The 27,645-nt window shown below is 37.7% G+C and overlaps 1 protein-coding gene across 2 annotated transcripts; it reads left to right on the top strand.

Annotated features, from left to right (window-relative positions):
• wscd1a (WSC domain containing 1a) lies at window positions 1–27,574 on the top strand. Of its 2 annotated transcripts, XM_084419328.1 has the most exons (9): window positions 1–341; window positions 11,027–11,752; window positions 11,932–12,046; window positions 16,310–16,494; window positions 19,660–19,781; window positions 20,157–20,328; window positions 22,558–22,722; window positions 23,811–24,011; window positions 24,169–27,574. In XM_084419328.1, the coding sequence occupies exons 2-9, from the start codon at window positions 11,335–11,337 to the stop codon at window positions 24,519–24,521; spliced, it is 1,731 nt and encodes a 576-aa protein (XP_084275454.1). In that variant the 5' UTR covers window positions 1–341; window positions 11,027–11,334; the 3' UTR covers window positions 24,522–27,574. The 2 variants fall into 2 exon arrangements, with proteins under 2 accessions (XP_084275454.1, XP_084275455.1); XM_084419329.1 differs by lacking the exon at window positions 22,558–22,722.
• The last annotated feature ends 71 nt before the right edge of the window (window positions 27,575–27,645 follow it).

Raw genomic sequence — 27,645 nt, 5'->3', positions numbered from 1 at the left:
GCGCTGTCCGACTTAAAAACAGCTGAGCTCTTACGTGCGTTCACACAGAGAAACGTGGGACTGCAAAGCAAAGGGGACACGGCAACGGATTTAGATGAGGATTATCTCTGTTATAGTGGTTTCACAGCTATGAAAAATAAGAAAATGCAAGAGGATTAGTGACAAACATCAAGAGGAGCAAAATAGCAAAACAGAGTGAGAAAGCGAGATTGCGGCTCGCCTCAGAGATGAAAGAGATGCTCGTGTTCATGAAGAGACATTCAACCCAAGGAAATCTCTGAAATACATTCAATATGCTACAAGATTTGTATTCTTCACTGCCGAGGGGGAAGTTGATGAAGGTAAGAGAATTTCTTATGCCTAAAAAAGCTTTTTATCACAACAAAAGTATTGTTCTAATAATTTAACATGTTTTATTGCTTATGCATTCCAAAGTTTACGTAAATTATAAAAACATCACTTTTATAGCCTACACCAATATATCTATTCAAGTCATGGGCAGTTTTGTCAAAATGAATGCAAACAAGTGTTTATGAGTATGACCAATGTCCAAGTGACTGATTTAGCTGTTTCTGCTTTAGGATTTGTGCTCAAATGCATGAATATTTTGCCTGCTTGTATGCAGTGCTACTGCTTTATAGTCTAAATAGTAGAAATAGTGTTTTAGAATCAAAGACATTACTGTTTTAGTGTAATTGGTTAAAACCAATCCCTCACAAGTGAACGCAACAGCTTACAAGTATACAAATAATAGAACCAGGGGTCCATTGATCAATAAAAAAAATATTGCATATACATAACGTTTTATTCCTCTGGGTTGGCTGAAAGTCTAAATGGGGGGTCCCCATGTGTCTGGAATAAACCTTTTTATAAAAAATTGCAATAACTTTTTATAGACCAGATAGGCTTGTGTTTTGTGCTACAACACATAACTGTTATACACTAGGTCTAATGGAGTTCTGTGTATGTGCCCAGTGATAGAATTTGTCCATATGAGCTGAATTATCTGATGAACTGCACTAACATGTGTCTTTTGAGTGCTCCCAGATGCTATAGATTTCGTTAGTGTTTCCTTCCCTCATCCTTCATCATTATATCGGTTCTTTATGGTTATGAAAAAGGAATATTTTCAGCCTGACTGTAAATGAGTCAGTCTTCAGCATTCATGTCTCACAGGCTTAATCAAGATCATTTTGTCATGGTTGACCTTTCAGGCGCATACATTTACCGCCTATGGGGCAAGCCGCCTCATCTCCAGAGAGGCATCTGCCAGAGAATAATGTATGAATACATAATCCTTCATGATTGCATTGCATCAGTGTGCTTTTACTGTATGTCATAGTGCCCCTTTTGCAAATTTTTCTTCCTGCTCCAATTTATTTTTTTAACTGCCTATATGATGCATATAGTTTCATAGGCTATGAAAGTAATGGCAGAACTTTACATGTTTTAGAAAAAAACCTTTCAAAGTGTTTTGTTTTTTTTCAGAATGTGATTACATCTCCAGCTACAAGGTCAAGTGTCTGAACAATCATTACAACGAGACTTACTTTAAGCTAAATGAAGCAGTCAGATAAAGTGATTATTCAGTCTTGAACCAGGTCTCAATTCATATACTGTAAATACCTTTATATTGCTTTGATTAGGCTGTTTTTTCCCCTTTAGATTTCCCATGGTTTGATCAACCACTGGTGACTGCAGTGTTCTCCAGCCTTGCTAAAACCTATTGTAAATAATGAATGCATGGAGGGTGGTTGATTATGCTTCTGGAAATATTTTTCTGGCCATAGCACAGTTTGCAAAAGAGTCTTATTTCCCTTCCGTCTCCCATGGTTTCACAAAACTGACAGAAGCATTCTAAACAGAATGAACGGACCTTTTTTGCCATGGCCATTATTTTTTATGTGCATATTTTGGAAAGTCATTGAACCGTGTTATAATTTTGATCTTGGGTTGTCAAATAACTTGCAGGAGGTTTGGAAACCAGTTAAACCCTGCACAACATTTGTCTATATTATGTTCTGCTATTTTTACTTCATTAAAAAGGGGAAATATTTTTTTGTATATCTGATATAATTGTTTTTTTGCATCTACATTGATCAACACTCTTGAATCAGTTTTTAAAATACAAAAAGTGTGTTTGCCTACACCATGCATCTGGATATGTGATATTATAATACTCTTCTTCGTCATCTTGTCACGCTAAACTGTGGCTGTAATGAATTGCACGACGATCGGGGGTAACGTGAACAGTCTTTAATATAAAAATCCCAAAACAGGAATAATACATAGGAGAAAACACACAATCATTTAACTAAAGGCGACACATAAGTGAATGAGCTTAGGGCTTAAGTACACAGGGAGAGTGATGTAAAACAGAACAGGTAAAGGAACTAATTCACAACTAGGGAAACTAAAGATGACTGGGAACTCAGGCAAAACGAACACAGGAAACACAGTGAAAACAAAACCAAAACAGAATATACACTTTACATTATGCCCCCTCCCCCCTCTCGCTGTAACAGTCCAACTAAGGAGGGAAGGTGGGGGCTCTGGAAGAGGACGTGGAGCAGGTGAATGGCAGGAAACAGGAGAAGGTAACGGGAGAAGCCAGGGCGGTGATGACGGTGGGAGGAGAGGAGAGCAGGAGAAGCCATATGGGGACCCAGACAACAGCGGACGAAAGCCCATGTCAGAGTAAAGAGAGGGAGGAGCCATGGTGGAGACTTGGCTGACGAAACTAGGGGGACGACTGACAGAGACTGAGCCGATGGAGGTGGAGACCCATGCAGAGCCGATGAGACCACGCCAGTGGGACTAAGGACCAAGGTGGAGCCGGAGGGACAGAGCAGAAGGGGTGGAAAGACAAAGAGCAGCTGAAAGCCTGGAAGTGTGTGGCGCAGGCTGACCAGCGTCTGACCAAGGGGGAGTAGGAGGAATGAGGGAGCCCGGTGAAGCCGTAAGGACGATGGTCCTAGGTGGAGCCGAGGGAAGGAGGAGCCCAGGTTGAACTGACTGGTCTATGAGCCAAGTAATGGGCTCGGCGGCTGGAGGTGGACCCACGGTTACTCTTGCCAAGGCGGTGCTGGTGACCGGAAGACCCGAGGCAAATCCATACAGTAGTGAAGTCAGAGGAGGAGCTGAAGAGCTGAAGGAAAACAGCGGAGGCGGGGCCGACGGACTGGCTGGCTTTGGAAGAAGAGGCGGGAGAGGGAGGCTGGGTGGGATCTCTGGAGACACAGGAGACTTAGAGCTAAACAGTATAATATAAGAAATTAACTTACTCTTTGATGCACGCACACATGCAATTACTCAACATTACAGCATCGCGGATGTACTGCCGTTATCACCACCGTTAGGTCCGTCTTGCACTAGTAATAATAATGGCGATCGTACCTGCACTAAACTGCATCAGCGCCCGGGGCGGGAAAAATGTAGGACGGGAAAACACTTCATCAGAGAAGAAACGAAAGGCCGGAACAAAAAACAAACAAACGTATTTCTCAAAATATCTTCTTTTGTGTTCCTGGTATCCCTTTAAGGGCCTTATATACTACAGTACAACATTTACTGTTGGTTTAGGAACTACTAAAAGTGGGAGAAAGGATAGTGATAATGCAACTTGTTAAATTTCATTGTACAGAAGCAGAGTATGCTCAGTTGAAAGACTTTCAATTCGTGAGAAACCACTACATTTACTTACTGCAGCAGCTGAAAAAAATTGAAGACATTACAGTCGAGAAAGAAAGGGCTACATTTCTTGGAATGCAGTGTCATCCTCTGCAGCTGATGGTGATGAATTCCTGCGAAATACATGGAAATAATGCTGCAGTCTTGTCAGTTTGTGTCAGCGAGGACTACTGTATATGCATTTGTGTGTTGCGGTGTGCCTGAACTTGCTTTGTCTCCCAGAAGAGGCCTCAGAATGATCACACTTACTTGTCTGTGGTCTGTGGGTGTTAAAGTGCTCCAGTGTCAGTACTTCGACTACACCGTTTCGTGCACGCATCCGTTGTAGTTTAGTGGTCAATAAATCGGTGTCCAGGGGCCAGCAGTCGCCATCTTTTCAGCCAGCATTTATTGAGCGAATTTTAGTTATAGTGCCTTGTTTATAGCCGGGCTATAAATCCCCAAATGTAAATGTGCCTCAAGCAACACAAAGCATAAATAAACAAAGACAGACTATTCCTAACAAAATTTTAATGCATTGTCTAATTTATCTCATTTCTCTTCCGCCGCTGTAAGTGTCTAGTAAATACTGGACGTGAACCAGTGAAATTGAACATGTTTGAAACGTATCTACAAAAACAACGAGTATACGGACTCACAATACACTTATATATGTGTGTGTTACTTTGCAACAGGCTTTGTGTGTTTTAATCAAAAGCTCAGTTGGATCAAAAGCAAAATCGGACCAAATTAACAACAAATAACAGTTCACTTTATATGGAGCTTTTGGACACTGCAGTGAAATCAATCCCTGCAGTGGATGATCAATAGTTTGAGTAGGCTGTAAATAAAGTGATTGACAATCACCTGCAGTTCAGCTCACAGCTGGAGGTTCCTCTTTCTTCAGAGGATTTTGATGAAGTACTACGAATGCTTTTTCAGTCATTTAGGTTTTGCGTTTCAAATCAGATGGACACATCTTGGCCAAGATATAGGCAGTATTATTCATTTGATTGAAATAAACTCTACTAAATAGCGTGGTGTATATTGTTTGGTTTATTTTCATTTTCTTTAAACTAATATTATGCTAAATAAAATGCAATTTTGATAAGTGAACTCCTAATTAGTCATCACGATTACTCTTGGGAACTTTGCATACATTATTTTGAATTCGCTGACAGGCTGCCAATCAGTGAACTGCTGGAAATGTCTTTTTAAATCTCTTTGATTAGATTATTCAACCCTGGTGTGTGATGCTGAGCAAGACTGGATTATTTGGTTACACTTTATTTTAAGGTGTCATTGTTACAGTGTAATTTATTATATATTTAAGTATTGAGTAATATTAATTAACCACATGTACTTACTATAGGGTTAGGGTAGGATTAGGATTTGGTTGAGGGTTAGTTGCATGTAATTATGGTAAGTACATGTAACATATGTAACAAGGACACTGTAAAATAAAGTGTTACCCTTTATTTTAAGGTGTCCCTGTTACTGTGTAGTTATACATTTAAGTACTGAGTAATATTAATTATCTACATGCACTTACTATAGGGTTAGGATTAGGTTTGGTTTAGTGTTTGGTTTTTGGTTATAGTTATTACTATAGAAACTACATGTAACGTGTAACAAGGACACTGTAAAATAAAGTGTTACCCTTTATTTTAAGGTGTCCCTGTTACTGTGTAGTTATACATTTAAGTACTGAGTAATATTAATTAACCACATGTACTTACTATAGGGTTAGGGTAGGATTAGGATTTGGTTGAGGGTTAGTTGCATGTAATTATGGTAAGTACATGTAACATATGTAACAAGGACACTGTAAAACAAAGTGTTACCCTTTATTTTAAGGTGTCCCTGTTACTGTGTAGTTATACATTTAAGTACTGAGTAATATTAATTATCTACATGCACTTACTATAGGGTTAGGATTAGGTTTGGTTTAGTGTTTGGTTTTGGTTATAGTTATTACTATAGAAACTACATGTAACGTGTAACATATGTAACAAGGACACTGTAAAATAAAGTGTTACCCTTTATTTTAAGGTGTCCCTGTTACTGTGTAGTTATACATTTAAGTACTGAGTAATATTAATTAACCACATGTACTTACTATAGGGTTAGGGTAGGATTAGGATTTGGTTGAGGGTTAGTTGCATGTAATTATGGTAAGTACATGTAACATATGTAACAAGGACACTGTAAAATAAAGTGTTACCCTTTATTTTAAGGTGTCCCTGTTACTGTGTAGTTATACATTTAAGTATTGAGTAATATTAATTAACCACATGTACTTACTATAGGGTTAGGGTAGGATTAGGATTTGGTTGAGGGTTAGTTGCATGTAATTATGGTAAGTACATGTAACATATGTAACAAGGACACTGTAAAATAAAGTGTTACCCTTTATTTTAAGGTGTCCCTGTTACTGTGTAGTTATACATTTAAGTACTGAGTAATATTAATTATCTACATGCACTTACTATAGGGTTAGGATTAGGTTTGGTTTAGTGTTTGGTTTTGGTTATAGTTATTACTATAGAAACTACATGTAACGTGTAACAAGGACACTGTAAAATAAAGTGTTACCGCAAGATTATTTCCCAGAACATATAACAGAATATATGTAAAACACATTGCTACAAACTAATTTTGAGATTTCATTCGCACTGCAGTATTGAGTGATAAAAAGTTATCTAAAATTAGCTTCATGTGGTAACATTTAAATGAAACAAAATTCATTTAAACCAAAGTATTATTATCACTGAATCAACCTAAATATATTAGGTTACACTAGCCACACTAAATGTAAAGGTTAGATAAGGTAGAAATATCTCCTTACAGTAACAATTGCAGGTTAACATTTTTTGTACAGGGCATTAGAAAGAAGAAATGCATTACATGTTAAGCATAATATAAAAATGTTTATTTTCCCCTCGTTTCTTGGATTTAGCCTTGAATATATATTAAAGGAGGACAGATTGGGGGCCAGGGGAACAGCGGGCCACCTGTCATATGTCTGCCGCCCCACTGTGACACTCTTTAGAAGCAAGATTATGACTATGGAAACCTTCTTTGCTTAAACATTTTTTTACTGAAATGCTTCATTCAGAGATACTAAAGTGGAGTGCATAACATCCAGATGGCCAGAGATGGTGGCAATATGCTTATATGAGAGAAAAGAGAGCTTTCCAGGCAGCATCTGAGCTCCAGGGTCAGTCCATCAGCCTCTGAGATGGAAGTGTGGCTGCCCTGCTGTAAGTGAGATGATAACACGCTGGGAAAGCAGATGAAGACAAATGAGTGCACCAGTCTGGACATACAACACCCGCTCGCTGCTGTCCAACCACCAGCATGAAGACTCAGCCCAGTGCTGTTACAACTCGAGAGTTTTGAGGCATACGTCACTAGAGCAACAGCAAAATAGTCTAATAAATAATACATCAAATAAAGGCGAATAACATTTGATTTCGAACTTAATGCCCTCTGAAATGCACCGTGGAGTCGTCAGACTTCCCTGAAAGGAAATGGAAATGACCTTGGCTCTGCATTATTATTCATAAATGCATTTGTTTCTGTGTGAAATGCAATGCCATTTACCAGCAAGCACACAACAGAGCGAAAAGGAAAGATAAAATAAGATGAATTATGTGTCCCACGCATCTCACTGCTATAAAATTCATTAACGGACCATCCTTATAATTAATCGAGCCGCCTCCCTTTGGCTCCATTAATTACAGTTGTTTAAAGTGAATAATATTCCAAAAAAAAAAGAAAAAAAAAGCTTGGTACTTCTGCCAAATGCAGAAACTCATCTCTCATAAACGTACCGTGGCCTCATTTCAGGTTCATTTTCAAAAGTGATGAAGTTAACTGAATAGATCTATAGTGGAGTAGGATTCATGCCTTCACTTTAAAGCAGTAAGCACCTGTTAGAGGTATTTTCATTTTGAAGCAAAAACTGCTGAGCAAAAATACTTAACATAAATACTCTGTTTGGGGAAAATACTGTAGCTAGCTAGTTTTATTTCATTATGCCTAATGTTAAAAAATGCAATAAGTGTTTGTTTTCTTTCTACAGAGATGAAAGAGGAACCGAAATAACAATTGATGTCAGTAGGCTTTGACATTAAATGCCCACTAAGAGCTTATATACCTATAGCTAAACACAAAGCCCTACGTACATGTTTTTTAAATCTCTTTCAATGTCTATATTTATATTTTCATTAACTCATCTTAGTATGTATTTATGTATATGTATTTATACTTGAGTTGTCAATCATTGTAATTGTAATGGAACTGATTGCATAAATTAAAATGATTTGCATTGGGTCCATATCAATATTTGCTGAGGGAAAAAAAAGTATAGACTTTTAAAAAAAATATTATAAAAAAAAACTAAAATAAAAAAATATAGAAGTAAAGTTGTTTTTTAGCATCTCATGCCATGAGTGCAACATTTTTAAGATGACATGCCTAGACAGTTCACTTTGTAAAGAAACACTAAACTCAGGCTGAACACTTAAAACGCATGCGCATGACGACACCTTTTTTTCAAATTTGCGTTTTTGTAGTTTACACACTGGCGATAACTCCGTATCACTTTAAAAAATGGGCACTTTTTGAAAGACTTTTTGCAAAAACGTGAAAAAAAAAATCGCCCCCAAAACGCCACTGACGTGTAAATGAACAGCCAAAATGCATAAAACATTTTCAGTTTTAATTAACACAAGAACACAACAAGAACGTCTTGTGAACAGCTGTAAGTTCTGTAAATCTTGTTCATATACATGTATGCAGCTTTTCATAATTGTATATATTATTCAAAAGCTATGAATTATGTATAAAGACTTTTTTTTTTTGAGAACATGTTGCTGCAAATAATTCAAATGAAAAGCAGATTCATAGAGTATAGCTGAATATGACATGGTTTATTAGAACATGTCCTTGCATGTTAAAATCAGTTTTTTTAAATACTTTCCCCCACACAATTACGATGTAGAATGGCAGATGCAGTGTGATGCAGCCTCTGTGTTGTAAAGGAGAGATTTGTTAGAAGTTGTTCTGTGTGCTGGCAGAGGGGGGAAAACTACCAGACGCCAGTCACTCACTGTTCATAGCTAGAAGAATAATGAGCCCTCAGGCTGATTGACATTCTCAGCCGCCGCATAGTTATGGTTTCCTCTGGTGCTGGCTAGGACATCCGCCCCTGCATCTCAAGCATTTATGCAAATCTAGGCATTTTTCCAGCACTAGGCCTAAAAAGAATGAGTCGGGGGCTCACTGACAAAAAAAATAAAATAATGGGTTCAATGAGCAAAGCTGTGCTTGTATGAAGAGCTGCAACAAGCCCAGTTATCTCTGATTAAGATCTGTCTAAGAATAATGACATTTTTGCCCCAAAGTATGAAGCTGTAAAATGAGATTGAAAAAGAGTTAAAGAAAACAGCTATTTGGCTATTGGTTGCATTATCCTAAGTTATGTCAGCTGAAAAGGAGGAAAAGCAAACAACATTTTAATTACAGAAATCCTTTTGGATTGTTTAAGCACAGAAACATGTATTAAGAAAGTAAATACGTTCAATTGACTTGAAGACCATCTTGAATTAAATTGGTTAGATATTCTGTTTTTACTCTTCGTCTGGCCTTAGATTCCCATGCGTTAAACCAAATTAACATTCATATTCATGTGTAGTCTGGTGATTATGCAATTAAGGCTCAGCCCGTGTTTTCATCTTCTGTGGACCCAAAAATATTTCAGATAAAATATTCTGGTAGAGTATGTGGGGCACACAGTGGACTCTGTATAGCTAGACTTGCTTGATTGGCAAGAATGAATGGAAGCAAGGGACTGCCCAGCCCGGTGTTCAGTAAGACTTGTTACAAGGTTTGTTTTTGCCACACAAAAGGATTCTCAGTGGAGCAGAAATAATGGGCTGAAAGTTTCAAGAATGTCTAAAGCGAATGGAGGTGGAAAAGTGCTGCAAATTCCAGAAACTAGATTAGATAAGCAGTACTAAACCAGATTTCATTTCACTCAGTCAGCTAATGTGCATGTTACATGTCAAAAACCATTAGATTTGAAAAATTTAAATCAGGAATGGAAAGAGTATTTAATTTCCCCTGGCAGATTTATATATATATATATATACTGTACATTTATTATTATTTTATTTTTTTATTATACTTTTTTTTCCCCAAAGTTAAATTTTTTTTTAAACCTGGCTGCATTGATTTGATCAAACATACAATAAAAACATACTGTACAATTAAAATAACTACTTTTCCATTTTAAATATATTTCGAAATGTAATTTATTCCTGTGAAGGCACAGACGAATTTTCATCATCATTACTCCAGTCTCCAGTGTCACATATCCTTCACAAATCATATCAAGAAAAAAAAATATTTTTGAAAACAGTTGTGCTGCTTAATATTTGAAACTGTAATACATTTTTTTCAGGGTTGTTTGATTATTAGAAAGCACAAAAGAACAGCATTTATTAGAAATAGAAATAACATTATTTGTAACATTCTAAAAGTCTTTGCTGTCAATTTTGATCAATTGTGACCCTGGATCACAAAACCAGTCACATATGGTTTATTTGTGGCAGTAGCCAACAATACAATGTATGGGTCAAAATGATCGATTTTTCTTTTATGCCAAAAATCATTAAGCTATTAAGTAAAGATCATGTTCCATGAAGATATTTAGTAAATTTCCTACCGTAAATATATAAAACATTTATTTTTGTGAGTGAATGCAGCACAATCGCGAACGTAAATGGACAACTTTTGCACCCTCAGATTCCAAATTTTCAAATAGTTGTATCTCGGCCAAATATTGTCATATCATAACAAACCAGCTTTCAGATGATGTATAAATCTCAATTTCAAAAAATTGACCCATGTGACTGGTTTTGTGGTCCAGGGTCACAATTTATGCATTCTTTCTAGCTGAAATACTGTAAAAAACGATATAACATTTCCACGTACTTCACTTTGTTATATATACACACACACAAAAATCTGCAACTATTTGTGTGTACTGCCTTTGGGTTGTCAGAGCCCAAGCCCCCCATATTTTGCACCCAGTAGGAGACTGTATGTACCCTCTTACACTCTTCAAATTTTGTTGTGTACTCATAAAGACAGACAGGAGCACAAACAGGTAATGTTTCTCCAGCCAGCGAGCCCTTCTCTCTCCTCTTAATGGAGACATACTACCAGAATAACTGCTACACACTCTATATTTCTTTCTTGTCTCTAGCACGCCGGTCTATCTCTGCGAATAAAAAAAGTGAAAGATGTGCTTCGACTTGTGTCTAACTGCTTTCTATTTTCCCACCAGGTTCCCCGAAGTCTTTGAGGCGTAAGAGCTCAGAGTACATTCTGCCACAAGTACTTCTGTCATCAAGGGGATGTAACGCCACACTCAAGTTTTCACTTAATCCTCTCACAGGTAAACGGCGGGACATTTTGCCGGAGGAATTTTGCGCTCAAAGAGCTTTTAAACAGAATGTGAATAAGGTATCAGTGGTAGAGCTTTCTAGAGAATGAAGCACCTGGAATAGATCTCTACCTTTTTTTTTGGTTGGAACAATGGCAGCATGAAACTGTAGAATACATTTTTCTTCACTAACTTGGAAGTAGGGCAACATGGCAAAGCCCTTCTACAGGCTTCAGCGTTTTTTACGACGGACTCAGCTACTCTTCTTCTTCCTCGGTGTCGCCTACATTATGGCTGGAAGTGTCCTTCTTCTGCAGAGACATGGATTGGTGGTGTCACAGCGTGGGACGAGCAGTTACTTTCCATTACCGTCTTTGCCGTCTCCTCCCAGGTCCCTGGAGGCGCCTGCCCTCCGGACAAGTTATGGGATAATGAGCGCACGGCTCAACGGCAAGGGGGTGGGATACCAAAGCGGTTTGTCCGAAGACAATGCTGGACCACAATGGCTGACCTCACGAAACCAGGAGATCCGATATCTGAGACGCCGCTGGTTCCACAGCCTCATGTCCGAACAGGAAGCGTCTAGAGTGGAGAAAGTCCTTCCGAAAAGAAAAATCCGACACAAAGGTGAAAGTCTGTGCTAAATGAGCTGTGTGCTTTTCAGGATGACAAATTGGTTGTTTATGATAATTGGATTATTTTCTCAATTATCTCGATTCCAAGCTGTGCTGCAGAATCTTCCCATCTGTTTGTGCAGAAAAAGGTCACGTTCTGAATTTGTGATGCGATTGTTATTCTTCGCTCAGGCACTTACATCGGCTGCTTTCTGGATGACGCCAAGGACCGTGCACTCAAAGGGATGGTGTTCTATGACTTCCGGAAAATGACCAGCACCTTGTGTCAGGACACCTGCATGGAAAGGTATGTGATTAATACACAATATAGTTAAATACAGACATCTTTTGTTGTAAACATGGAGCCACTGAAAAGCAGATGGACATCTGTTGCCTTGAGTCTCCTTTGTGCTCATCTTAAATCACGAAATAATGAAACAGTGTTTAGGGAAAAGAACATGCAGTGTGAATCCGTGTGCCAGCTGGCGGAGCTCATGCTGGGAATGGGATCAGGCCCAATTAATGGACCGCGACTCTGGACCTGACTTCCGCTAATGCTGGAGGAGAAACATCTATCTGCCGTGATGGAGTATACACTGTCTCTAGTTCTTAGGCCGATAGATAATTGACCACCAGAGAAAAAGTGTGAGGAAGACTGACCTCCTGTAATTGCCCCCAACGTTTCAGAGCTTATTTAATTACTTGGGTGACATTTGCAATGTTCAGGGGGAATCCAAATAGTCCATTAGAACCTAACCATGAAACCTAACCATGAGCTAGAGATGATTTTCTTTGTTCACACTGACATAGTGACTTCCTATGGAGAAGAAATCATAATTAACAGTGTTGACAACTTTAAGGTAGTGCAAAATTCCGGTTTTTGTTTTACCTCAATCATCCTGACCTGTGCAATATTATGGTCTTGCATTACAGCTAGATATAATGTCTATGGAATTTGTACAAAGAACAAACAAACTTGAAAAAATTTTTTTTCTATTTCTATTTCAACAAATGATTAGTGAAAAGGAGGTACAGATCGTCAGCCTCAGAATTAGTATCATATAATATGTAATTTATATTTATAAATGAAATATTATTTGAGTTCTTTTATTTTCAATTTTTTTGCTATGCTTTGTAGTCTTGTTATCACAATGTTTAAAACTAAATTTGTGAATTTATCATTTTCATAATTTAGTAAACATTTGTAAAAATTGAAAACGAAAAATAAAGGACATAAAAAAAATAAAATCATTAAGGTTGCAAAGCCTAAAATAAGCTTAAAAGTTTGGGGTCAGTAAGATTTTTTAATGCTTTTGAAAGAAGTCTCTTCTGCTCACCAAGACTGCATTTATTTGATCAAAAATACAGTAAAAACATGTAGTATACGACAATTCACCATGACGTCACAACAGTAATAGACGTTCTTCCGGGTGGCAAAAGCCGAAACGTTCCTATGGCAACGCTAGTAAATTGCTTGGAAGGGAGGCCCACCATCGACAGTAAAAATGTAATAAAAATAAAAAATGTAATTAAATATAATGCATTTTTTTTATCATAATAACAACTGTGCTTAATGATATAAGTAAAAAATATAATAAATATGTAATATAGTAGGCCTACACATAATTAGCAAAATACTCTCTATAGCTCTTTTTTTCTAGCCAAAATAACGTGCTATATAGCCTATCATGGTCATTAAATGGCTTTCCTGAGGTAAATGTTATGTGACAATTGTTCTCCAGCTGTTATATTGACCTTTGCGCGGTTGAAAAACACTTCACCATACCTAGAGATTGGTATGGTTTTATTTCAGTTAGCCTAAAAGCTAGTTTGATTTGCATTGAGAGATGATCTTATGGAAAGTACCCCATGCCAATCTCTAGGTATGGTGAAGGCTATGTGATGATGTGGGGTTATTTTAATTCCAAAGGCCAAGGGAACTTTATCAGGATGCATAGTATCCTAAACAAAAAATAAATAAAAATACTTAAAAAAATACTTAAAAATAAAAATCTGCCTGCCTCTATGGGAATTTAACATAGGAGTGTCCAAACTTATGCACCCTGTATTTTAAGGAAGAACATTTATTTATTTATGATACATTATTCATTCACAAAGAAAATTGGTGTCCTTAAAGGTTGGATTTTTCCTAATTTTTTAAATTAAGGCATTAAGTTCAATTTCCAAAAGATGATTTTTTATTCCTCTTTTTAGTCAACTTTAGCATGGGTGTCTAAACTTATGCATAGCACTGTAACTGTTGCAGTCGCCGGCTGGATCTCTTCAGTTAGTCAGTGGAAGCCGCTCGCGTTCTGCCACCCAGAAGTTACTCTGTGCCTATTGTTTACAAACATTCTGAAAAGGCCTATTGTGAAATATTAAACAACTGTTTTCTATTTGATTTATATTTTAAAATGTAATTTCTTTCAGAATTTTCAGCATCATACTCCAGTCTTCAGGGTCACATGATCCTTCAGAAAGATCCTTCAGATTTGGTGCTAAAGAAACATTTATTTTTATTATCAATGTTAAGTTATGCTGCTTAAAGGTAGGGTAGGTCATTTTCGGAGCGGCTAGCAATAGCAAGTTAGCTATGAGAGCATGAGATCCCACCCTCCCTTCAGAGCATCTTCTAAAGCCAGCACAGTTTGCAAAGCATCACGAGTCGAGAGATGGCGTAAAACTCAAAGCAAATAACATTACAATAATAATGAACATAAACAACTTAAAGAGCACTGACCTGTACCACCTGACTGCTGCAGTTTCATTTCGCTGTTGATAGTGTTGCCATTAAAACATAAATTTGATTCACGAACCGCTCCGAATATAACGTCACAGGTTTCCATCTCTTCCAAATTACAGTAGTTATGGCGTGAACGCAGCATAATAAAAGGTTCGGTTGCGGTGCTCGGTGATTGACGTCTGTCTAGCTCCGCATAGCATGAAACAAACTGATAGCTTGTAATGTCTGTGAGAGCAGGGTGCACCCATCTTTGTAAAGGTTACAACATTTTGTAACCTTGCAAGACATCATATTTATGGAACCTGCCATAAGTTACTTATATCTAAGAATACATTCTATGTTTGCTCAGATGGAAAAGGATCTGACATCCCAGCCCAGTATCCTCTTGCAGATAGGTGAAATGTAGAAAATCTTCCCCTGCTCTGTGTCTGCAGGTACATGTCTGCTCAGACTGAGCGATTAATTCAGAGTGCAGATTAACAGTGGGAATGTCCCTGGCGAGGTTGCCATGGCAGTGCCAATGCCACGTTTAAAGCAGAGGATCAGGGAAACAATTTGCAGAGGGGCTCAAGCTAATACCTGTTGAGCCCTACACCAACATGCTTGAATGGAATCGTGCTGCGCCTTTTTGCAACCTCCAAAAAAAAAAAAAAAAAGGCAAGAGGGCCATAAGGACAAAAGCGTTGAGATTAAGGATGATCGTTGTGGTTAACAGAACCATGACACTTGCTGTCTCATTTATTATGCACTGCATTTATTATATGCTATGCATTTATTATGCACTGGCCGCAGATGCATTGCAATTTCAATTTCATTGTATACCTGATGTGCTATGACAATAAAGATTCTTATGTCAATGTGATTGAACAAAAATGATTTTCGTTCCATCTAAAAGTTGAGATGGAGATGTATGCAGCGTCCTGGACAAGCTCGTTACTGTGAGAGAGCTGGGCAGGTGGTACGCAATGGCACCCTGAGAAGGGCTGCCACTACAAAGTGGCTGAGTCTAGCACCACAGGGTATGGAAAGGGTGAGACAGATGTTTGGCTCAGCAAGCTGGCCAATCACCAGCTGGTAAACCGCTGGGCTCACAGGCAGGGATGGACAGAGAGATGCAGGTGGACTTTAGCAGAATCCCTACTGGGTCCGGGCTGCGTTCAAGGGTTTTAGTGTGAGTTACTTGTGCAAGGCTTTTCTGGAAGACTAGAGTGATAAATCTTTTGTAAGACTATAAATGTTCTTACTGTAACTTTTGATAAATTGACTATAATGCATCCTTGGTAAAAGAATTTATAAAAAAAAAACTTACCTGAAACTTATCAGTTTCCACAAAAATAAGCAAAAAAATAATAATAATGTTTTCAGCATTGATAATATTGAGAAATGTTTTGTGTGTATGAAATTATCGTATCAGAATGATTTCTGAACGATCATGTGACACTAAAGACTGGAGTACAGATGCTGAAAATTCAGCTTTGCATCACATTACATTTTAAAATAGTTCTTGTAAAATAATCATAATAATATTTCACAATATTACTGTTTTTACTGTATTTTTGATCAATTAAATGCAGTCATTGGAGCATAATTATACTTCTTTTAGAAACATATATAAAAAAACATTATTCCAAAATTAAACTGGTAGTATGTCACACACACATGCACACATTATATATATTGCATTAACATTTCTTTTGTTGTGAAAAATGTAATATCGTCTTGTATTAAGAAATGAAAGAGTTTTGGCTGTAAATATTCATGCTATCCAACCAGGGTGGCTTATTTTTTGTGAGTATAATTAGATTTTTTATGTTTTGTTTAACACAGCGGATACCAGTTCGCTGGCCTTGAATATGGGACTGAATGTTACTGTGGCAACCGCATCACAAGCGCTCGGATGAAAGAAGAGGAGTGTAACTTGGACTGCAAAGGCGAGAAGGGCGCCATCTGTGGAGGTGTGTCCCGTCTGTCCGTTTACAAGGTGGAGGAGGTTCTTCCTGGCCAGCGGAGATGTAAGTGCTTGAAATAAGTTTACTTATTCTCAGGACAGGACTTCCCACTCTGTCATGCATAGCTTTACCAGTGCATTGGGAAGCATACAAAATCACTTAAGGAATATTAAATATTACTCATACAAACATGCAAAAACGCATAACTCTTAAAGTTTTAAAATCGAATATGCTGCTCTCTAGCACTGCAGTTAGTGTGTGCAAAAATGCAGCTTAACTGGAAGAGCATAGTCTTGACAATGAAGGTCATGGGTTCAATTCCTAGGAAAGTATATAACCTAATTGCTTTGGATGAAAGTATCTGCCAAATGAATAAATGTAAATATGAATGCACATATCTGCAGTTCCTACCCAGCGCTGCTTCTGCAGGTAATCCAGTCTGGCACTGAAGCTTTGATGTGGCCATATGTTTGAAACAGGTTCCTCCATCAGTCTCTTCCACATGCTGTTGGACCTCGGAGTCCAGACCCAATGTCCCTCTGCAGTTTCAGGCCAACTGGATTCGGCCCAGAACAGCACTCACAGACACAGCTATTAACCACGGACCATATGTTTTGTGGCTTAAATTGAAAATACTATCCATTGTACAAGTTAATATCTTGTTAAGAGGGATTTGTGCATCACTATTTAAATAAGATGTGCATTGTACAGTTAAGACAGCTTTTAAATACAAGTTTAGTTTTTCATGCTGCAAAGAACACTACAAAGTTTCTGGATTGACAACCGTATTTAAATGCACAATTGAATCGTAATTGCGATGATTGACAGTGATAACCAATAGATGAGACAAAATAAGACCAACTAATTTTTTCAAGCATCAAACATACACAAGTACTTAATTCAATTTTTTTTGCTCTGATACCGAAATTGGAACAGAGAACCATACAATTTTACTGGTATTGGTACAGACTGAAATTTTGTTACTGTGACAAACAGTTTAAGTTAAAATACTATGCTGAATTGAGAAACATAACCTTAAAAAATGCAGTAAAAACAGTACTATTGTGAAAGTGAAATATTAGTATAGTTTAAAAATAACTTTTCCATTTTATATATATATATATATATATATATATATATATATATATATATATATATATCCATGCAGCCTAGCATGGATAAGAGCAGGGAGAGCAGCAATAACAATAATCATTGCTCCGATCCTCAGTATCACATGAACAGAAATCACATGACCTTCAGAAATCAGAAATCATTCTATATGCCTGTTTGGTGTTCAAGAAACATTATCATCAATGTTTAAAACAGTTGTGCTGCTTAATATTTTTGTACATTACATACAATATACATTCTTTTCAGGGTTCTTTGATAAATAGAAAGTTTGTAAGAACTGCATTTATTTGAAATATAAATATTTTGTAACGTCATAAATGTCTTTACTGTCACGTTCAATCAGTTTAATGCATCCTAAAACTAAATATTAACTAAGTAGGTAGTGTACTTCAAATAATTATACTGTTGGTCCCTCAAGTTAAAATAAAATTCAAATTGCAGTCCCCCATTTTAATTTTAAAGGCCTTTTTTATTTTTTTATATTCATAAAATATCATTTTGAAGCATACTCCCAAACTATGAAAGAATTTTATCATCTCTTTTTTTAATTATTGTTGAATATGATTCTAAACGAGCAGTATAGCCTGTAGTGCATAGCATATTTATGTGAAGAATATTCTATGCATAATATTCTGCAAAATCAGAATCACTTTTCCACACCTGTATCAGTGACTGCATGGGGTCTGCCTTGGTTTTGGTAAAGTTGAACACTCTACCTCTTATCTTAGTAAGAAGTTCAGAGACTCACCCGAGAGCTGCAGTTCTCCACTGTGGTAAAATCTGTTTTAATAGTGATTTGTTTGATCTTTTCATGCAGCTGTGTCTCATTTACGGCCCTCACAAAGAAACATGTGATCCCTCAAACGCAAACCGCGGTCCGCAGGGCCTCTTCATTTAGTTGCAGAGGCAAACAAAAGCCCTGGGGTTTCGTTTGCAGAGTGCTTGTTTACTCTGCAAAGGTGACAAAGTGTCATGAAGGCCTTAAATCACAGTATCCACTCACATTCTGTGTTTGTCCATGTTTTTAATCAGTTTCTCCACTGATTTCACTGTCAACGCTGGCTGGAAATTTGCTGGTGGGTCATTTATAAAGAAAACACTTATTATGATTACGTATTTATGCAGACATATATTGTGTTTGTTTTGAGCCAATAAAGACTAAGTGACTATGAACTTTGGAAAGATGCTATATAAATGATAAAAAATATACACTACACTACACTACACTACATAAGGAAATTAATACTTTTATTCCACAAGGATGCATTAAATTATTTTATATATATAATAATTATATTTCAAATAAAAAGTTCTTTTGAACTTTCTATTCATCAATGAATCCTGAAAAGAATTTATTATTATACATCACAATTTTTCAACATTGATAATAATAAGAAATGTTTCTTGACCTCCAAATGATTTCCGAAGGATCATGTGACACTGAAGACTGGAGTAATAATGCTGAAAATTCAGCTTTACCATCACAGGAATAAAGGACAGTTTTTATTCAAACAGAAAAGTTATTTTAAATTGTAATAACATTGCACAGTATTACTGTTTTTACTGTATGTAATCAAACAAATCCAGCCTTGGTGAGCATAACATTATTATATCAAAAACAAACAAAAAATCTTATGGACCTAAAACTTTGAAATGGTAGTGCATATCAATTAAACATATTATCATTCATATTTATGTTGTGTACATCTGCTATCCTGATAGCTATTTGCTATCAAAATAAAATGTCAATGTCGTTTTAAAGCATTCATCTCCTTAGATTCAAAAGCACCTTCTAAAAGAAACATACAGCTGTGCCTGAAAAGGGTTTGGAAAATAGATCGCGTAGTTTCCTTTTTCTGTGAAATGTGGCTTCTTTGCTGTTCACTCATTACCCATACAGCCTCATTCCTTGAACTATTTGAAATTTCTTTGAAGGTCTATAAGGGTTTTTTTCTTTTTACATCTTATACCTAATTACGCATTCACTGCAGCATTCCAGACCTTAGAGCAACGAATTGAGTGTTGGCACAAAGTCTTGTTCCTACACTATTTTTCTCCTGTCAATCAGCAATGTTGTCCATTCTTCTCTGCCTTTAGACAGGAACGTGCGCTACCGGGGATGCTTCAAAAATCCTGACAAAACGACAGCAGCATCCCTGGCCCACGCCGTCCAGCCCAACCTCACCTCCCAATGGTGCATCGAGACCTGCATGGATCAGGTTAATATAGATTAATTCAGATTGGATATGGTCCGCTTTAGTTGTTGTTCTTCTAGGTGTACAGATTTTTTCCCACAGTCTTCTAAACACAATCTGATTTTTTAACCTTTAATGTGTCCCTAAAGAGCACAAATTCACTCTGTAATCAATCCTCTTGATTGTGTTATAATTTGGCCCTCTCTATCAGATGGTCATACTTTGTTCCACTCCAGCAACATGGTAAATTGATTTATCTTCGTCTTTAGCTGAGAAGCTAATTGCAGTGCTTGAGAACGTTTTCGGATAACTCAAAATAGTTGTAATTTGAAGTACGGATGGAGAGACATAGGGGTTGGCTCTTGGTGAGATTCATACACATATTTACTCTATTATCAGGAGTTTCCACTGGCCCTGGTCAGGAAGCCCGACTGTTTCTGTGGCTATGCCACCCCTCGCTTCACTCTTCACGAGCCAGTGAAGGAGGAGCTTTGTGCTGTGGAAAACAGCAGTTGGCCTAACCAGAGTTCCCATCATCTCTTCCTCCAGGTCTATCAGACACCTGTTCAAGGTAAGACTAATACTATCTCATTGGTCTTAATAATTATCTCTGTAATTGAAATAAAATAAAAAATCTTACTGAGGCCAAACTTTTTAACTGTAGTATACTATAATTTACCAAATGTTTATCTAATCAGTCCATCCAGGATTTCACGATTTTTGTGTGTGATTTTTGCAATCAAAATGACTGATTTTGTGATTTTGGAAAATTTTTATAATTAGGACATCACATTTACCATAATAGTATGTCAGATGCACAATAGTCATACAAGACACAAATCACAAACAAAATGCATAAAGCTTGATTATTTTGGTCTAATCAAATTCTCATCAAATTAACTTTAAAACAACCTATGGGCAATTTTTCTACCTGACCTATGTAAATATTAACAGCAGGTGTAGTAATTTATACTGTAGAACTTTGTGTAAATCCTCAGTTGAGGGGTCCTGAGCTGCAGAAGGCAACCAGTTACTTATAGTGCAGCGTTTTGCATGGCGTCCCCACTGCGTAGGCTATAGCTACGCAATACGAAGTGACCGTTCGAAAGGGAACTATCGTAACCTCAGTTCACTGAGAGTAGGGAACGAGTATTGCGTAGCCGGCCGCACTATAGTAACCTGGCAAGTTGTCGCTTCAGTCGTTAAACCTGCTAAAACTGCGTTTTTCGGGGACTAATATCATAGACAGTAAAATAATAATATAGGCTAAGGCTGCGCCCCCTTGACGGGCTCTGACGTGTAATGGCGTGATGCTAGCTCACAGCCAGACACTCACTGCGCTAGCTGTGCAGCTGCAAAATGTGTTTTACCAGAGAATGTCTAATAAGGCGAGAAGTTTCACTCTCAGTACACTTCCGGCTTCTGAAATGGTTGCAGTAACACTTTGATTCCATATGAGGGCGCTCACAGGACGAGTGCAGATTGAATGGAGGTCTATGGCAGTATACCCATCAAAATCCACTTTTCTCAGGATATAATTTTTTGTCTAGTAATTTGAATATTGTATTCGAAAGGAGATGCAAAGAAATTAAGTCACTTATTTGCTTTAAAAAGTCTTTTAAAGTGTCAATGACGTCATACACATCATACGACCAGAGATACTGCTTTACGGCAATCCTTCAGTCACTTTGGTGCTTTCGCACTCTGCACTTTCTTTTCTCTTGAGGCATCGACAACACAGCTGACACAGGTAAACACAGTTGCTAGAAGAGTTTTTGTTTTGTTTGTTTCTGGTCCCGCTTTGGATGCCACGATGCCATCAAGCGGTATCTCTGGTCGTAATCAGTCCTTCACTGACCAATCAGCGTTCATTAGCAGAATGCTAGCGTGTTATGGGCAACAACAACTCAACCTGTAAGAAATCGAAAGGACATAAGCACTCGTTCATTCAACTTTTGACCTATAACCCATGTTGAACTTGCAAAACCTACTATCGAATCTGAGATTTCTCAACGGCAATCGGGTGAAAGAGACAAATTTAGCCGTCTAGCCCCATTGACTCCCATACATTCTGCACTTATGGGCGATCGCCCCCAGTGGAACTCTGGTGGAACTACAACCAAATTTCGGTACAATAGGACTTAATAGGGAGTGGGCAGGCTCTCCGTAGACGGGCTCTGGTTTTACATTATAGGCTTCAGTAAATCGAGGAAAAGGAGTTTCCCCTTTTCCCGCAACATCTGTATCCACGTAAAAATGCATTGAAACTGTAATTAAACTAGAGATATTTCAATTGGGTGATTATAATTGAATGTTTTGTGAGGTCTTTTTCATTATTGTGATTATTTTGCAGTTAAATTAGGAATTATGAAGGGTCGCAAAAAATTTCGACATTTTGTTGATTTTGCGTTGTATTCAGCGATCGCGGAATCGCGAAAAACTGGAGGGACTTTCTAATACCACCTGCCACCAACTAGCTATAGCAAGAGATAATAGCAGCTTGTTTTTTTTGTTCAGGCTGTCCTTCCACTGCTTCCTGTTGCAATAGAAAATATGTCAAGACAAGAAAGAAAATTGTAAACAGTTGTTGTCAAAAATAAACTTTAGTCATTCTTACCTAAAGTAGCATCCGGATCCTTCTGAAGGGCTATGCAGAGCTGTAGGTGCTACACAACCAGAAAAAAAAGCACAGCATAATGTTAAAAATTACAATTGTAGTCCTTAAACTCATTTAATTCTGGATGAAAATATCAGGTTTTTGCTTATAGTTACCTTTTGTAAGTGTCAGTTTTTGGTCCAGATTCCAGATGCACAGAGAAGAAGTTTCTACCTGAGAAGTCAAGTTCACTGGTGGCTTTGTCCAGTTTTCCTGGGGCTGGGAACACCTGGGTGAGGCATCTGATCGAGCTTGCCACAGGCTACTACACAGGCAGTTACTACTTTGATGGCACCCTCTACAATAGAGGTAACACTATCACTGCTATATCAGTGATAATATATATTACCATTTTAAAAGACTGCATTCATCATTGCTGGAGGCAATCTTTCCCACATATTGAGCCACTCTGAAAAATATTATTGCTCAGACAGTGGATGAGACGAATTTATCATAATATCATGATATATTTTTCTCTCATGCACATGAACAGAAAATAAAAAACATTGATGTCTCTAATAGAAAATGGGCATTTTAATCTGCCACCACAACATCTTGGCATAGCTGCATTACTAAGCACAACTGCCATTGTCATTAGGAATGGGTATCAATATGGATTTCCTGACTCAATTCAGAATTACAAGTTCTTAAATTAAATCAGCCATTTTCCATTCCATTCAAACTGTATTCTACTTAATTCATTTGGGAATATTTCCAGTATAACTACTGCAACTGATTCAGTAAGTTCATTCAGTCTGATTCAAGCAGTAACTCCAGGATATGTGAGATTTTGGAATGATTTATTACAAGGACTGGCTCTTAAGAGTCATTTCTTCATGAATCTAACTACATGCAAGTTATTTAGTGAAATAACAAGAATAACTCAACAGAAAGATGTCTGTTCTTGCCATTATTTTGTGGTACACAGCCTTATTATCTTATCATGTTCAATTTGGACTGCAAATTCAGGTAAATATTACTCTTTTTTTTTTTACATGGGGCTGTAGATTCATACAGCAGAGACTCTTTTATAGAGTTTATGTGAAGTTTCTTGACATTTTTCATCTTTTCAAATCCATAAATATACGTCATTTATTTGCGATCGCTTGATATTGTGCATCTGGGCACAGCTGACTTTCTGTTCTCTTTCAAATGCCAAACTTTATTGAGCATATTTTTGTTCTATTATTAAAGAACTTGACCTGCCTTGAAAGTCGCAGTCCATCACAGAGCCTGACACATTTGCCTGAGGGGGGCCGTGGTGCTCATGCCTGGACTAACACCATTTTTGGATGCAGTTTTTGGAATGTATACGTTTGGATTCAGAGCCGGCACTGAGTGGTCGCCACATGCAGTTGGCTGTATATTCTAATCCTCTTCTCCTCCCAACTGTGCAGGCTTCAAGGGTGAGAAAGATTACTGGAAGAGTGGACGAACCATCTGCGTGAAGACACATGAGAGCAGCCAGCGGGATATAGAGATGTATGACTCAGCAATACTGTTGATAAGAAACCCGTACCGCTCACTCATGGCTGAGTTCAACCGCAAGTGCGCCGGGCACCTTGGTTACGCTTCTGATCAGCACTGGAAGAGCAAAGGTATTATTAACACATTATAAGAGGTCCATGACTCGGAGACACAAAAATGAGACACATACTTTACTGTATTGGACACATACTTTCATAATATGTAAACTCAAGATTTAGTGCAAATCATTTATGTCATTCTTACCATCCTACTTTCTCCTCTTTCCAGAGTGGCCAGAATTTGTGGGTAGTTATGCCTCCTGGTGGGCTTCTCACGTTCTGGACTGGCTGCGTTATGGAAAGACACTTCTGGTGGTGCATTATGAGGAGTTGCAGGAGGCATTGGTGCCCACATTACGAACCATCACTTCCTTCCTCAATACCAGTGTCAGTGAAGAGAGTCTTCTCTGTGCTGAGTGCAACAAGGATGGTCATTTCAAGCGCTCAGGTGCGCGACATCCCACCTTTGACCCCTTCACCCCAGATATGAAACGGCTGATTGATGGTTACATCAGTACTGTGGACCAGGCACTCAGAGCCAGCAACCATTCTGGCTTGCCACAGGAGTATCTTCCAAGATGATAAGCCCAGAACTAGAGCACAGGAGTGGTCATCTTGCTCAAGATTCAACGCTACTACCATGTCCAGGAGATATTTTGATACGTTTATTTCCTCACATATTGAGGTCGAAATTATACCATATGATGCTGTTCTTCACTGGTGCGCTTTGAGATCGTCATGTTTTAACGGCGATCTGTAAAGGAGAACAAAGTTCAACAGTGTTGACAACGTGGTGAATAATTATAAAGATTACGTTTGACAACTGTAGATTTAAATTTCAAAAACATCTCTAGTCAGAAGCTAAATAAGTTCTCCTTCCTCCTTTGGGAGGAAACTTGAGTGCTTAATTACATACTTCAACTACAAGTCAACAAGAGGCCTAATAAACAACAGATGTAATTGCTTATGAACTAATCTGACATGTACTGCAGATGATAATGACATGTCTACCACAATAACAACATGAGCATTTTATTACTATACAGTGACGTTTTTTGTAGGGACCATTTAGACCGTTTACAGAGCTGATATCAATGTATGTAATCTATTAGCATAACAGATGACATTGATTTAAACACATATTGAAGATAAGGGTGGACCGAATGTTATCAACTGAAACGAATCAAGTCATCGGTTGACTAAATCTGAATATTGAGTGGTGGTTATGGCCCTGATAGATGAGAAACGTAATACTCTGTAATGAAGAAGCAGAATAACAAACATGTTTTTCTTCCAAAGCTTCAAGATCAAGAAAATATGACATGGCAAACAGACTTAGCATACATCAAAGTCAAACGAGTAGTGACAGTCCCCATCCCGCTAGATTCCTTCAGAATGGAAAGGAAGCTTTCAGCTGGACTAGACAAGGCTTGCCTTGCGGAATGACGCTAGCCTGATGCTAATCCTCCCAGAGCTGATTAGCACGCCGCCAGCATGCTCCAGATGTGTCTGGATTAAGCGCTGGTGTAATACTCTTTTGCACATTGCCAAACTGGGATCAGCAGCATATTCAGACAATGTCACTGCAGTGCTAGTGGCAGGAATCCCACCGGGGGTCTGTTTCTGCAGAGTTATTCAATGAGATACAAAAAAATCTATCGGTTAGCGTCATTCAGTGTAGGCTAAATAAAAATTCCTCATTGTTGGAGTTTGATCCATAATTTAATACCAGTGATTAGTGTTACATAAAGAAGGAGTGTGTAACTTTAAACAAACTCTCCCCTCATCTGTCATTGGTCTGGAAAACCGACAGTAACGCCCCCAAACTCACGCCATTGGTTGAGTCTGTGTTGCTATGCTGCACTGCTTGGGATGTTCAAACAAAAAGATCAGTTTAATAGTCCCACAGCCATACTGTTTACACTTTTTGGGCGAATCAACTAAGCTTAGATGAAAATTCTCTCATTTATTCTCCCTCATGTTTATCCCAAACCAATGTTATTTTAGTATTATTTATGTCCTATTCTAGTATTTATTAACATCTTGAATTTTAGTTTTTTTATTTGAGCAATTTTAGTACTTCAGCTTATTTCAGTTGGTTGCCAATGCAACATTTCAAATTTTAGTTTGTTTTTAATCTAACATAAAATTGTGTTTCATTTAAGCTTTTATTTCAATTAATGAAAACCATTTTAGAATGGTTTTTAAACCATATCATATTTAGTATATTTATATTTAATGGTTTTAGTTAACATTAACAACACTGCTTCAAACTGCCATGACTTTCTTTCTTATCCAGAGCACAAAAGACATTTTGAGGAATGTTTTAACAGTCATTGGGGTCCAAAAGACATTGGAGCTGACTGACGTTCATTAACAGCCGAAACATCCCTCAAAATACCTTTTTTGTGTGTGTGTTCCATACAATGAAAGAAAGTTTGGAACGACATGAGGGTGGACAAATGATTTTTCAATTTAGGGTGAACTATCCCTTTAAGCCCTTATTAACTATGAGTTACATTATTTTGGCCCCAAAGGATTCTTACAAAGAGATACACATCAGTAAGCTTAACACAAGTATAATTAATGAGCCATATGTGAGGTTTAATGAAATATATCAGATTTCGCTTTAGGTTTGTTCTATAAGCCTCTGCCGTGGAGAATAAAATGCTGTGCGCCTGATATGAATTATAAATGAATTCCATTGCGCCCCCACTGTGATTTCCTGCAGGCTTGGTGCTGAGGTCATTGTGTCTTGCCTGGAGAACTGTGACAGATTAACGTCTGAATGAAACAGAATTTTATTTCCATGCACATCGCTGCAGTATACGGTGCACATTTGCGCTACATTGAAACGTGTACAGTTGTATGCGACTGCCTACGTCTTTTGTGCGCGCGCGTGTGTGTGTGTTCATGTTTTGGTGCCTCATTCCATGGACAAAAAAATGAATAATCGAGTTCCATTATGAATTGATTATGTTCACTGAACTTTCCACAGAAGCAAATAGGTTCTATTTCTGCCATCCTAGAACAAGGGAACAAGAGGCATAATGAAGCATTTTTTTTACTTTCATAAACTCTCTTGACATCGGTCAGACTCTGTGACTGCTATTCACTTGAGTGGATGCTATTGAGAGGGGCCGGTCCCCAAGGTTTGACTGCTGTTGTGAAAATACAATGAATAAAATTCATGATGCAAGCTGGTGTCTTTTTTCATCTTCTCAGAAGTGGTGACAAAAGATTGTTTGAGAATATAAAGAGAATATAAACTTGCTCTTAAGATATTCAGAGGAAAACAAATCCAGCACATGCCTGGGAGACTAAAACAGCCTGAATTATTTGTTCACCGTTTACAAAGCAATGTGAGAAGGCATTCATTGCTTTACTGAATCTACCATAACTAGCATAACATATCAAATCCAAACCTCAGGATTAATGTGGCAAAAACGTTTTTTTTAATAAGCTTTCTTTCCTACATTTTATTGCCTTTTTTTTTTTTTTTTTTGAAGACAGGGTGCCTGCATCTGTCTTGCATCACTCTTTAATCATATTTTTGTTCCCTCTGCTTGATCATTGCTTTGAGGCCCCTTGGAGCGCAGCAAACAGCAAAAGGCCTTGCTGTTCATTCCCTTGTGTCATTTGAAGCTGCAGGCAATCTGTCTTTTAAATATTGCTACGTGCCTCTCTCATGGTAGCTGAATTTCAG

Source organism: Rutilus rutilus, assembly GCF_951802725.1.
Source record: "Rutilus rutilus genome assembly, chromosome: 9".
NCBI lineage: Eukaryota > Metazoa > Chordata > Actinopteri > Cypriniformes > Leuciscidae > Rutilus > Rutilus rutilus.
This window is presented reverse-complemented; position numbering and strand designations above follow the sequence as displayed.